This window comes from Anabrus simplex, chromosome 5 (genome assembly GCF_040414725.1).
Source record: "Anabrus simplex isolate iqAnaSimp1 chromosome 5, ASM4041472v1, whole genome shotgun sequence".
In the NCBI taxonomy this organism is placed as follows: domain Eukaryota; kingdom Metazoa; phylum Arthropoda; class Insecta; order Orthoptera; family Tettigoniidae; genus Anabrus; species Anabrus simplex.
Window position 1 is genome coordinate 433645333 of NC_090269.1, and position 15500 is coordinate 433660832.

Here is a 15500-nt window from a genome sequence, read left to right on the forward strand (position 1 = left end):
GATGAGGTACAAAATGAAGGAGGCAATGAAAAAGAAGATGACCAAGAAGATCTCAACGCCTTTTTAACCAGGAAGCTGGTTAAATACAGTTTTCTACACATTAACTGTCTGCACATAGTCTGAAATGTTAACAACAAGCCTCTGTTACCATATGCAGATGCAAAATCCCAACCTACATGTAAATGCTTGTAACTGCTAAGAGCCAAACAAAATTGTTGTTACACAAATTATGAAGCAGAGATTCTAGAAATAGGGCAAGAATTACATTGTGTGGGTATTACCGAGTAATAGATTTTACAGTACAGTCAGTACAGTACCCTCCTAAACCTATGCTGTTTTTTGTAGCATACCATACACTACAATTTTGTAGAATCTTCTATAACCTCCATGTCTTTAAGTTTTAATTCCAACACTATCTACAGACCTGGTCTCAAGCCTGGAAAAAGCAAGAGAGACACCCTAAATCGTAGGCTAGCTAAAATGGTAGTTTAGGGGAAGTATGAAATTTAATTCTTGTATAACAGCACTAGTGGTCGTTCTATCAAGAAATGCTACATAACTAAAGGTGTAAAACATAACATTCCCAATCATTTTCTTCCGAACTTGCGTTATGAGTTTTCGTACAGGCTATATTAATACAGATAGTCATGAATATCAACTTTCACTGAGTTGTAACAAATTAGTTGCACAAAATGTTAGGAAAACTTGCAATGGACATCTCATTAATCCATGCTTATTAGTCACTGCCCATTAGCCCGCACTCATTAGTAACTGCTCACAAGCCCTTGCTGAATTTCCCCCTGATCATTTGCTACTGCTTATTAGGTACTGCTCATTAAGTCATGATTAATTGCCCCTCGATCATTAGCGACTGCCCATTGCTGATGAGCAAGCAGTTTCCAACAGGCTTACCCCTCACCTAAGCAGTTTTCAAACTTGGAAGATGGATGGATGTTTGTACCATATTTAGAATTAGATGACATCTTCCCAGCCTAAGTTAGTCGATAAAAACTTGATATGCTACTAAGTTTTTAACTTCACTTCTGTCTATCATTCTTAGATGAGCCTATCAGGATGATGGCCATGGAGTTTCTCAAGACTCAAAAAGCTAGTGCTCTGCCAACCAGAGCTATTCAGCCTAAGTTAATCTACAAAGATGTGAAATGCTGATATGTTTCAGCATCACCTCCGTCCAGTAATCCATAGATCAGCACTTTAGGCTATGACAGTGCAATTTTCAAGACCCGAAAGGCAAGCGCTCAGCTCCTTGAGCTACTCAGCCAAAGATAGTCTACACAAACATGATAGCTACTTTCAACACATCTGCTTAGCTCTGAACCCAAAGCTTTAACTCTCGGTGATGTAAACATTATGGTTCAAATACATAACCTCAAAAAGTTAAAATCAACAAGTGAGTGACTCCGTGGTCACTCAGCTCAGAGACCCTGACATCGAACTCCATTACATCCATATAAGCAATTCAAACATGTCAGACTTTACACCACCTCCCTAGTCCCATACAAAAAATGTACAGTCACTATCTTGTACAGAAGTACAAGTTCAGCTGTGAGTCCCCCAGGTAGCCTTTCATTATGCTCTTATCATTACTAAACCTTACACAATCTCCCTAGTCCCATTAGTAAAATGTGTAGCCACCATCTTTTTCCAAGGCCAGCACCGAGTCCATGTGACTGCCTTCCAATTTTATGCCCCTATGAGTAAAAAATACGCATTAAGCCTTATACCATCCCCCTAGTCCCGTTAATACAATGTGTAGTCACCATCTTGTTTCAAGTTCATCTCAAAGTCCCCAAGATCACCCTCCAATGTTACGACCCTATGAGTAAAACGTGTAGTAAGCCTTACATCATGTCCCTAGTCACATTAGTACAATGTGTAGCCACCATTTTGTTCTAAGGTCAGCTCCGAAAGAGCTAATGCTTCTGCACATTGCACTAAGATAATTGGAGGTATGTTGTCCAGGTCGAAAGCAGCATGTTGTCGAGTATTTTGAAGGCTGATAATTACCTTGATCTCTGTGAAGTAAAGGTTGGAGAGGGAGAGTGGTAATGGCTGAGATGTGTTTGGGTAGATATTCCCTGGCTCATTATTGCCCCTTTTAAATTTCTCACTGAACGTTGAGGCAATGGCCTCGGGGGAGGCAACTATTGTTGTTAGAGTAGAATGCACTCTGTGTTGATTTCCCGTGTTTACTATTAAGGTATTACCACATGTCTTTGCTGTTGTTACCTATCTTGCTTATGTAGTTTTTGTATGCTTCGTGGATGAGTTTCCTGGTCGTATTCCCCCCCACATTTATATTTGTTGCAGATAAGATTGCTTGTATCCTGTTTCCGTTTGATCTAAAGCATATTCCTTTTGCGTATCATTTTGCCTATTTCTCTTGTGATCTATGGAGATATTTTCCTGGTAAAGATGGGAAATTAGAATAACAGTTCTCAGTCAGAATTTTTTGTTATAGACTTCTCTATAAAAAATTTACTGGTGCTTTCTTGTATTTTATCGTAGCTGTAACTACCATGTGTGAAGCACAGGTGACATAATTTGAGAATGATGTGGTTGGACCAGTGCTCGTTTTGAACCCATGATATTGGGATCTTGAGGTCTTCACCCCTTCACTTGTCTCTAGAGGGAGCTACTGAACACATAAGAAGCAAATGCCATATTGTCAAGGATTAGGAGTGTAAAATCTAATTAAGCTAAACTGTACATACTTATCTTCTTCTTTGAAACAGGCGGCCAGCTGACCAACTGTGTCTTCATCCACACATATTTCATCCTTAGTATCAGTAGAAGGCTGTAAGGAAGAAATATGCAGAGCAAAGTAAGAGATGTAGTGTAAACAGATAACTAGAGTAAAAGTTTATAAATAGACATGACGTAGGTGACAAAAGAAATTTCATAGTTGCATATTAAAAATACCAGTTTATTCTCATAATGTAAGCAGAAAACAAAGAAGTGTAAAGTCATAATTATATGATGAACAAGAACAAGAAAAGGAACTCACAACAGGATAAAGAGGACAGCATTGGAAGAGAGAGCAAAAGTAGAAGAAAAACTATAAGGACAAGGATAATCTCCACATTTCTTCAATTCTCTTCCTACAACATCCTGTCATCGTGTTCATCCTATTATGTGTCCTTAAATGATTAGTCACTTCTTTGTTTCTTGTGTTCCCACAGATGACTCTGATTGTCAACCAGGCATATATTGGATCTTAACCTGAGAAAGGTAAATCTCTTGCCTACCATGTCCAAGTTCGTTCAACAATTAGTCAGTTGTTGGACTTTTCATTAAATCCAGACAATCTGATGGCCTCATCAATATAGACTCACAACATATACATTCAGATTTTAAATGACATACACCGCATACCCGCAAGCCCCAGAATTGATTCTAGGACAAGTCAGGGATTACTACCAGAATCTGATGGCTAGTTGCTGGTCCAGTCAGCCTACATGAGAACATTGAAAGTGTTAATTGATAGGGGGTAGAGTCCTTAGGCTAAAAAGCCAAGAATAACGGCCAAGAAAATTTGTTGTGCTCACCACATATCGACTTATAAACTGCAGGCAATCAGGCTAAGCAAAGGTAGCATGGCAGGGTAATGTTCATCGGAGTTGTAGCACAATGGACTTTGGTTTGTTCTTTAAAGAACTCTGTTCAGAGAGTTTAAAACTAACTAATATGTTTATTAGACATGAGCAGAACAGCCCAATATTTTTTTAAAAATTATCATTCAACTGACACTTGACACTATATGCAATGTTAGATTCATGTTATCTTTCAAGTTTTTTTTAGAGAGAAACCTTACACTTCGCTACCTCAGAAGTGAACTTTCAACTGTTCTAACAAAGGTGAAAAGATTAAATTTAATTAACTGTCAATGAATATTTCACCAATAGAGCAATGGTCAAATGAATTCTTCAATGTAAACCTTACTAATAAAAGATGAAAGAGATTAACTAATGCTGTATATTTTGAAGTTAACTGTACTGGTTGGTATACCTACATGCTGCACATTTGAATTTTCTGCCTTAAAGTACTCCTCTACTGCTGAAACTCTGAACTTTAAAACTGAATTAATTCAACCGTTTATCAGAAGATGTCACTGTGTTAATTTCGAATTGTTTTTGTTTTCTAATGATCAAGAAGTGTGGACATTCTCTCACAGATGTCTCTACCAAAAACTATGATCATGCACCCAGGTGCAAAGAGATGGAACTTTTCTTGAAGATATTTTATACTCATAAGTTTTCCTATAACTAAATTTCCTTCTTTCATTTGTAGGTTGGCAATATAAATCTTTTCTTTCCGCCAGTTTTGAAATTGGCCAATTGTAAATTTCTGTAATTAATTTTCAGCCAATGGCGTCCTTCTTTACCAATCTCAATGTGTAACTGTAAGCTACCCAATAAACAACTGTGGGTGTGACTTAATCATTCATGGAAGGTCTCGAATCTTCCCCGAGAGTATAAAAACTGGTGATTTTCTTGGCTCTCCGCCACTCGAATAACATCTAGCCTAGTGTATGGAAGTGTAGCAGGGGGCAGGAAGCACCTCTTTCATCCGGCAGCAGCTCTTCAACAAGGTAATGGCCACTTAACATCTTTATTTCTCGCTAGCTCAGCAGTTTAATCCTCGGGGGAGGTCCGAAACCTTCTTTATATAAGCTATCTCTTAAACATGTAGAATTTTGTAAAACTTCATACAACTTTAACTGTAATTCGGGGATAGAGAGTGCTTTTCCCTCTTGAGCTCCCCTTCATTTTTGATTTGAGGTGACTACGTTTTCATAACCGATTTTCTTCTCTTCCTTAATGTGTTAAATTTTTTTCTCTCTCTTATACGAGTCACCTCCCTAGCTTGGGAATAGCCCGTGTCATCGGCCTAGTGCCTCTTAGGTTTTAAAATGTGTAGTTAGGAGTGCTAATTCACACCTCCTTTCCTTTTCGCATTTAGGGCCATTTAAATTAACCTATTATTTTTCCTGTAGGCTGGGTACGAGATACCCCTGTTTAATTCTTGTAAGTTGTGACTTGATGGCAAGTGTACGTTGAAGGTCATAAAGTACAGTTTTGCCTTGAATAGGCTTAAAAGATTCAGAGTGGGTCAGCTCTTTCTGGTGTTTTGAAAAGTGCCTCTAGGAGGCTTGACATTACTAGGTGGGAGAAAGTGCTACATGTAATTTGGGCTTTTCTGCCCTTTGGTAATTTGTGGTTTGAGCTGAGAGCTCAGGAATTATAAAACTTGGGGCTCGAAGCCCAGATCTTGTAATGATCCCCTAAAAGTTGTGTTTTCGTGCTCTGGTTTATAAATTATACGTTGTACCTGATTTTGGCTTCTTGTTGATTTGTTACTTGTTGAATTTTGGAAGTCTATATGAAAATTGTTAAGTTCTGAAAATATAACCTTTATGGAAATTTTAATTCATCTTTCGGACTTGAGGTAGGACCCATTTCAGCCCACACCTTCTTTCACCTCTGCATTCCACGGGTAACAGAAGAAAATCCCAATGACTTGTGTAGCAAATGCTGCAAAAAGAAATCAAGGATCCAAAATAAATGGGTAAAACTGCCATGAAATCTCTCAAGGCTCAATTCTTCTCAGATAAGTCTCTTCAGGATCGGCTGCAGATATGCCAAGTAGCATTATATAGACTCTACACAAAATATCATACTGGAAAGGCAACCCAATTTGTTCATAACAACAGAGCTTCAATCAACAATCTATATTAACTTCACGAGAAAACACATGCTTGAAACAGCCGATTCTCCAGATATATCCGTAAAATGTTCCCAGTGGACTGTGCATATGAAGATTAAGTAGGCCACAGTTGGATGAAAACATAAATTATATTTAATTAACTCCAGAAAATGAAGGCAAACTGAAGTATGGGAGATAAGATGGTATTGGAACATTAATAGTGATGACACAGCAGCAGAGATGCTATGCTACGGAATCTAATCTTATGTTAATTTCAAAGACACTTCCTCTAAAGCATTACTTTGTCAATTTTATATATTTTTCATCTAAACAGTGTTATGTGGCTGAAGATGTTGATAATATACGAAACATGTACCACTTTTGACCATTAAAAATTGCCTTAGGCAATCATTGTATCGACTAGGTGGAAAATAAATAAATACTTCATTGTGAATCTATTGAAGTGCGATACGGACCATGAAGCTGATTTTATGTAATTGAAAGTTCGATCGAACAATCGATCGATCATAGTCGCTACTGCTTGCTATAGGCTATCCATATAGCTACTGATGCTACTGGTGACTTCACGTTCGAGATTACACTTTTTTTTAAAATGTTTATTCAGTTTTCTTTACAATTTATTCCTGGCGTAAATAACATGCCCTAGATTAATGTTATAAAAACTGAAAAATGTGCTTCTATTAATGGATAAATACGGTATGTCCATTTTATATGGCAGAAGAACAAATTTCCAGATTTTTCTGAATTCCTCAACATTTCCTGGTTTTCCCATCATTTATCGAATTCCCTGACATTTCCAGTTTTCCCCGGTTTTCCATACAGGTGGCCACCCTGAATTAGCTTTGCGTCGCACCGACACAGGTAGGTATTTTGGTGACGATGAGATAGGAAAGGGCTAACAGTGGAAATGAAGTGACCATGGCCTTAATTAAAGTACAGCCTGGCGTGAAAAGGAGAAACCACAGAAAGCCATCTTCAGGGCTGCTGACAGTGGGGTTCGATCCACTATTTCCCAAATACAAGCTTACAGCTGTGTGACACTAACCGCATGGCCCCTTGCACAATACAGGGATATTGTGCATGGTGAATGGACTTCATATGTATTAAGAAGCAAAAGAGTAGACTGTTGTCTCAAGAATGCCAGCCCTATGTTCAGCATATAGTTGCACTAATCAGTGTAACTAATCCAAGGATAAATTTTGTTTTAAATGTTACTGAATTATAACTGATATTGATTTTGTAATTCCTGTTTGTAATTAAACCCATTTTAATGTTTACACATAGGAAGTACTGTGAGACACAATAATTGTTCATTTGATTATGTTTCTGATTTCCTTTTTAAAGACCATTGTTTAAATAGTTTGAAACCATCACAGACATCAGCAGAATACAAATATTAATAAATTTCACTGAATAGACACTCACTTGACTTTGTAATGTGTTGACTGTTGATATATACTGGGTGCATGAGAGAGAGACGAACTACAGTGTAACTCCCTCAGATGTGAATTATGACTGTTCTAATAATTGTGAACAGAGTGATGTCATGGAACAATGTTATTTGAATTTATGAATCTAAACTTTACTAAGGAAAGGTACATAAACATAAACTACCATAAAATGGGATTGTTTTAGTTAATTTTTACTTTTTTCACTTTTTTCACTAAGAAGACACAATAATTGCTAGAATTATTATTATCCCGATCTTTAGTTAGCTGTGTCTATAAGGAATGTTTCAATATGTATTTTCAAAATATACACTAAAAAGTATTTTAAAAATTGAATATCCGAAGTAAGCCTGCATTTTAGAAAATTCAGGATGTGCACGTATTCGCAAACATGTCCAGAATTTTAAGAAATATAAAATTAATTCAGAAATCTAAACAGTAAAAGGAAAAGGAAACCCTCAATGCATGGCATTCAAGCTTCAAACCACAAGCGTGTTTTCCTCCCTTGCAGTCAAGATGGGCTGCCTGCCAATGCTACTTGCTTCATCTTCTTAAATTTGTTCTCCAGGGTCGAGGTGTCCCATACTTCTCCATATGTGAATAGCTCATCCTACATCTCTTTAAAAGCTTTATCAAAAATAGTATCGTCGCCATAAGACCTATCTGTGTCGGTGCGACGTAAAGCCCCTAGCAAAAAAAAAAAAAAAAAAAAAAAAAAAAAAATAGCATTATAATTGAAGGGTACAGAGTACGGGGTTCATTGCATTTTTTGAAAAATGGCAATATTCAATGTGTCTACTGATGCTCACTTGAACATTCTAGTGGGCAACTCCACTTGTGAAAGAAGGAATTCCCTCCAGAGAAATGAGCTGAAGAAAAAATAGCATACCGGGAAAGAAGAAGCCTATCGACATATCTGCAGGGGAAGGAGCTCGCTGTATTCTTCTTGAGCTCAGTGTATGAGCAGCAGGTTAGCTAAGCAGAACAGAAGCATTTTATTTGACAAAAATGAAAAAGTTGATGTGAATGTGAGGCGAATTTCTTTGACTGAGGGAGAAATTTGGCTATTTCTAACATCTCGATGAATGAAGTCTACTATGGGAGACAGTTATCTTTGTTTGCATATAACGTCATGTACTCCCCACTTCCCAAAGTGTTCTTCATGTGTATCCAGAGCATGAAAGCAAAAAGGAAAGTGACGACGTATCCTCCTTGTTGCATCATCTACATCTACAACCATTTTAATGTAATACACAAAACTATGTTCTGTGACTCGTGTAGTGGAAAACAGAAGAAATGTACCTTTTACATTTATTCTTCAACATGGTGAACGTTGAGAAAAAAGTACTGTGCAAGTCGGCCGTACGGTTATGGGCATGCTGCTGTTATCTTACATTTGGAAGATAGTTGGTACGAACCTCACTAATGGCAGCCCTGAAGAAGGTTTTCCATGGCTCCTCATTTTCACACCAAGCAAATGCTGGGGCTGTACCTTAATTAAGGCTTTCCCTCTCCTTGCCATTTCCTATCCCATCATCACCATAAGACCTATCTGTGTCGATGTGCCATAAAGCAAGTCGTAAAAAGGAAAACACAACTTTCCAAGTAAGGAGTCATTCCTATCTTGAGAACGATGGGTTTGGTGGATACAAACACCCTCACAATTGTTCCTAGTGACTGGATCTCTATTATCAAAACCGATTGTCAGAATAGCTGACCACACAATGTTTAGGAATTGGAAGAAATTCCTGGATGAGTGGTACCCAAGTAAATCACCATTTCCATCCCTGCCAGTAAGAGAGATGAAGATCAAGAGAGGATCATTCTTGAGCCTCCGTACTAATTACAACAGAGCTTGGGAATCTGTCTCCTTAACTGCAAAATGGAAGAGACATGATGCTCCCAATCATGCTGATGGCCAATTTGTCTGGCCAGAGGAAGCTCATGAAGGTAACTGTATTGTTACCTTCCTGGTATAATTCACACCTTCACAATGTTTTTCTTCCCTAGGAGCCTTGCCCATAACTGCTGAGAAGTTCATAGACTTACAAGACTTCAGGAGAATCTGTGATAATGAGGCAAGTGATAATTTCTCAAAAAATTCCTCATGGATAATGAATTGAAGCCTCTATCATGGGATGTGATGGATATGATAGTACTAAAATAATTGGTAAATTGTTACAAATAATCTAAAATGTGGTATTGTACTTGTCATGGGCCTCAAAAATGTTTAAACTTTATATACTGTTCTTGTTATTTTACTAATGGTAATGAAAAAACAATACTACAGAGATTTTTAGGTAATAGTTCAGTGCAATGAGCCCCTCTTTCCCAACACATGTGTGTAGACAAGAGAATATTTTAATTTTTTAAATTCCACAATGAAAATACGTTACACAGTCATAATTAATATACCAAGATTAGTGAATTTCTGGACTTTAAATAGGTAAAAGAAAGGTTTTACGATGCTTTGGAGTTTAAAATGCTTTACTGAAAAGTTGGTGAGATGTCGACGAGCAACTTCTTTCCATGTACCCTGCAATTGTGTTAGACCGTTTTTCCATGTTTTTGCTTACATCCTCCAGTGTTACCGGCTAATCTAGCACCAGCATTCTAATTGTAAAAGCTGCCACAGAGATGATGCTTGTGAATACATAGTGCCTAATCTAAACCAAGTTGAACCTAACAGAAAGCCAGTTCTCCTAATCTGCTCAAAACAATTGATTTCAATTAACATTTGCTGACAAAGTGATTGCTTACAATGTTTTCACTAGCACGTGACACAACAACCAAACTCTCCCATCCAGGAAAAGTGCGGTAGTGTAAAAATTTCGCAATATTACTGTGAACCTTGAGTGTCAAATAACAGGTAAACAAAAACTGTGCCCTACATCAATGCTAGAGCTATCTCTCTTAAGAAAATGATGTGCACATTTGTCAGAAGGCACAGGCCTGTACAATTAACCCCATTTTATATTACACTGAATATTTTGAAGTCCATGCTAAGCAAAATGTAAGAAGACACTAGTGGATGGCGCAGTATAACCTGTACAGATTTTAATGACACTCTGGTGAATGAACAATTAATATATCCTGAATTTAATAATTATTATTTTGCTGTAAAATCAATGGCAGTGTAAAAATTAGTTGCATAAAAGATAAATAGGCTGCTCAGGACAATTAACTGTTATTGATGCAGACTGACCTTGAGTAAGCAGGGAACAAATCCTCAGTTTTATTTTTTGCTGGTGGTTTAACGCTGCACCAACACTCCGAAGGTTTTTGGCAATGGAGGGATGGGAAAGGGTTACAACTGGCAAGGAATCAGCTGTGACATTAATTCAGGTACAGTCCCAGCATTCACCTGACATGAAAAACAGCCTAAAATTATTTTCAGGATTGTTGTGGATTGTTGTAGGAGGGTTTTGAACAATTTTCAAATTGCATAAAACAATTTATACCAAAAATGAGATTTTGGTACTGTGAATGGAATTTCTACACAAGCATTTTACTGACTCATGCAGCAGATCAATATATCAAAATATTTCATTTCTAATACTTTTGTATCATTTATAACTGATGAAAAAATAGTATATACTATTTACATATTGCAACATACAGAAATATGCATGATATTCATATAATGTTTAATTAATACAAATGAGGTAAATCTTGTTCAAAATCAATCCTTTTGTCACGCTGTGGAGAAATATGCAAAAATGACAGAAGTTAGGCAGTGTTTTGAAGCTCCTATTGACCTTCTTACTTAGATTCATTGCGAATGATACCTTCGACACAAATCATTATATTTAATTGTGCAGTAAAATGTTATTACTTTTAAGTAATTATACATTACAACAGGATAACTCTTATCATTAAGTTTAGCACCTTCATTGATGATTCTACCATGTCACATTGCGTTCGGTCTGGTCCATCCCAAACAGTCCCTGCAAGATCGACCAAATAGATGGAGACATCCCGTGACAGAAGTAGTAGTAAATGACTCTATATGTGAAACTTTATATGCTGAAAATAACTCTGTCAATTTTTAATTAAAAGCTTCCAGCAAAAAATTATACAAATTTCACACTAGTGTCCTAACAACAAGCTAACATGCCACTGATTGAAATAGCAATTCCTGGAATATGCCGCTTGTAGCAAAGTTGTAACACACTATACACACTGCAAAGAATCATGGAACTATATCAGCCAATGTATTGTGTGGAGCATTGGGCTTTGGAACAATGCTACTTGTCACAGAACACCTAGCTGTGCATTACAGTACCCAGCACAGTACCTTGGAACAATTTAAACAAAATGAGAATATTTTATAGCAAATCTAGCAATCATAAAATATCTACTATTTTTAAAGAATCTTCAGATTTAATGCTTTGAAGTAATAGGTCCTTCATTGAAATCAGTTCAATAGTTTTCTCATATTATACCAGACTGTGTCAACAACAGTAACAAACGAAAAATAACTCATATACTCTGTATAGAAACATATTTACACAGTCAAAAGTATGTTTAGCAATGAGATCATTTCCCACATGAAATGTAGTGGTGGTTTATGGAGCTATACCATCTACCATATGATATCTAATGCTATATCTTGAACTACTACAAGTAGATATAAAAATTAGTTAAAAAATTATTTAATAAAAACTAATATTTTCCCTAAGACCTTCAAATCGTATGCACTAAAAAGAATGATCACACCCTGAAATCCGTTCGGCTGTTTCCTTACTATTTTCATTACTGGACAATGGCTTATCAAATTATGTACATTACCTCAAAAGCATTTTCCTGTGTTATCCTTGGCTCTGTTAATTCTGATTTGGTCTCTTGTTTTACAGGTATCATTTCTGATGCAAGTTCAACATTTTCCTGTGGAATAAAGTATATATTAGGCATGCTCTCTGCACATATCAGCCACTTAAATCACTAACAAATGAACATTACAACTCATTACCTGACATTGTCTGAGTTTATTTCAAAAGTTACTAATGTTTAAGGTAAACTTCTTCATGTAAAAGATCCTTAAAATCCCAAGGTGCAGTTCAGGAGGAGAATTCCTGAAATATACTGCTAGCAGCAATGATACAAGCTGCCACACACTATGTACATAGAGAAAAATCATGGAACTACATCAGCTGTTGTACGATATAGAGCAGTGGACCATTTATCTATGCTAATTGCCCAACAAAACCTTGATGTGCATTACAGTACTCAGTGGAAGACCTTCGAACTAACTGAAAAGAATTGGAATATTTTATAAGCAAACTACCAAAACTACAAAAATTATATTTTTGAGGATCTTCAGACTTGCTTTATAATGGCAGGTCACTCAAAGAAATAAATTTGATAGTTTTCCCACGTTATTCTACAAAGAGTCAATAACAGTAATAAAAGATATATAACACATGCATACTGTGTTCAAATATTTATAGTCAACAATAACAGCAATGATACCAGCTCTCACATGATATGTAGAGGTCATTTCTTTTAACTATTCGATCAGCCACATGATATACAATGAGAGATCTTGGAACTACTCGAAGCAAGCATCAAAATTTGGTAAGAAAACTATCTTATAAAATACATATTTTCCCTAAGAACTTCAAATTGTATGCACCAAAATAAATGACAGCTCCCTGAAATCTGTTCAGATGTTTTCTTACTATTTCCATTATCAGAAAATGGCTTAGTAAATTATGTACATTACCTCAAAAGAGTTTTCCTGTGTTAGCCTAGGTTCAGTTGACTCTGATTTGGATTCTTCTTTCAAAGGTATAATTTCTGATGCAAGTTCAACATTTTCCTATGGAACAGATTAGATATTAGGCATGATCTCTGCACATATCTTCCAATTTAATCACCAACAAATGTTCAGTCTTCAGCCCTAAGGCTGGTTGGATCATCAACACCTCTGTCATCAGCTGTCATAGATTGCGTAGGCATCACTGAAGAGGTGTACTAGCGAAATGAGGAGTGAGGTAGTTTCCCGTTGCTTTCCTCACCAAGCCAGAAGTTACTATTACATATCATTCTGCCAAGCCCACTGAAATGCATCCACCAACCGACCCTATGAGCAACATTTTCACACCATTCATAGCAGGGACTGGCTGCAGAAGGAATGACATTACTAGCATTGCTCATACCTCAGTCACTTTCATATTGTCAAAGCCAAGGGTAAGACAGAGACAGATCAATGAAAGTAACAAAATTGCTCTAGCCCATACCAGAAGACATAGTGCACTGTAAACACTAGGTCCTGCCACCAAAGGCAAACTACCTCACTCCTCATTTCCCTAGTACGCCTCTTCAGTGACGCCTAGGCCATCTATGATAGCTAATGGTGAACCTGTTGAGGATCCAACCAGCCTTCGGGCTGAATACCCAACATACACACCAACGAATGACCATTATAATTCATTACCTTTCAGTACTTCCATTCATTTCAAATTTACTAATGTTAAGGTAAATTTCTATATGTAGAAGATCCTTACAATCAAAGGGTGCAGCTCAGAAGAAGAATTCCTGAAATATATTGCCAGCAGCAACGATACCAGCTGTGACACACTATGTACATTGAGAAGAATCATGGAACTATATCAGATGATGTATGGTACATAGCAGTGAGCCATGGAACAATGCTATTTGCACACCAATGTGCAATACAGAAATTACTTGAAGAAAATTAGAGTACCATATAGGTAACCTAGCAGTCCTATTAAAACTACTACTTACAACAGAATCTTCAGACTAAATGCTTTAAAATAAGGGGTCTCTTACTGAAATCAGTTCAATAGATTTCTCATATTATTCTACATAGTGTCAATAACAGTAACAGAAGAAAAATAACTGACAGAAATTTGTTTATAACTCTTATGTTCTCTAGTCTGTTGAAAATAAAAAGAAATGGATTCAGACACCCACAATTATAGAAATTTTGTGTTCAAAATATTTACACATTCAAAAGTATTAGAAGCAATGATATCAGCTCCCAAATGATAGCTAATGGAAGATCTTGGAACAATTTAAAGCAGATTCTAGAACTACGTAAGAAAAACTATCAAACATTTAAAAATTCCTATCTTTCCTAGAACCTTTAACTCCTATTTTCATACTCAGACAATTGCTTCTCAAATTATGTACAATACCCCAAATGCCTTTTCTGGTGTTGGAACAGGCACTGTTATCTCTTGTTTGATTTCTTGTTTCAAAGCCATCATTTGATAGGAATTCAAAACTTTCCTTCGGAAATGAATATATATTTCACATCCTTTGCAGACATCTGTCAATCTAGTCACCAACAACTGATTATTCATTTCCTGCCAGTATTGATATTTTTTAAAAATTTACTGATGTTTAAGGAATATTTCTACATGAAGATGATTCCTACAACAGAAAGGCGAAGTTCAGCAGAAGAAAAGCATCCTATCTCAATGTGCAGGGATACGTTTTTTATTGTGCCACACTTATATCATACATTAAATATCACTACGACATCACAAAAATTGTAAATAAATAGTGATAATTATTCTAATCATCCTAATCACCCTACAACTCTCAAAACTACAGACCACCGACCTTTACTTTACACCAGAAAGTAGAGTTCGTCATGAAATATATCTCGTCCATCTCACCTGCTGAACGTTAAGTCATCAACTATGTGTCACCAGGGAGACATACTAAAGAGAGGAGGAGTAAGTTAGTTTCCTTTAACTTTATTTTCCTAGCCAGAACGCGCTATCACACATTACTCCGCCAAGAATACTGAAATGTTCCTTTACTATTTGTTTTACATCACACCAAGACAGACATGTCTTACGGCAATAATGAGATAGGAAAGAGGTAGCAAGAAGCAACCACAGCCTTAATTAAGCTACTAAAATGGGAAACCAACATCAAGGCTGCTGACACAGGGGGTGAAACCCACTATCTCCCAAATCCAAGCTGTCAGCTATGTGATCCAAGCCATGTATCCAACTCACTTGGTCCCTATGACATGTATCCACCAAATGAATTTAATATTCGACAACAGTGATCTAAATATCACTACCAGTACCAGAAATGTTCATCAAATGATAAACATGATATATTTCTAGAATTTGGGCAGGTGACGAGTGCTCAGCTTGAAGCCAGCATATTACAAGGTGATACATGTTCAGCCTCCTGGCTAATACAATTTGCTTCTTAAACCTGAGCCACCTGTTCTTGTGCAGGCTGAGTGCATGTCAAACCAGTTCTCAGATTTGGGTAAAAAATCTACCAGGCTGGTAATCAAACCCAGAGTTTCTA

General features: G+C 36.7%; 1 protein-coding gene across 2 annotated transcripts in view; it reads right to left on the minus strand.

Annotated features, from left to right (window-relative positions):
- Positions 1–15500, minus strand: part of LOC136874609 (gastrula zinc finger protein XlCGF57.1) — a 74441-nt gene that overhangs the window by 45964 nt on the left and 12977 nt on the right. The window contains exons 3-5 of one of the 2 annotated variants that reach the window (XM_068227976.1): positions 12922–13017; positions 11988–12083; positions 2736–2818 (exon numbers count right to left, since the gene is read on the minus strand). In XM_068227976.1, the coding sequence (XP_068084077.1) occupies positions 2736–2818; positions 11988–12083; positions 12922–13017 (275 nt within the window). The remainder of the gene's footprint in view (positions 1–2735; positions 2819–11987; positions 12084–12921; positions 13018–15500) is intronic. The other variant, XM_067148242.2, reaches the window with a different exon arrangement.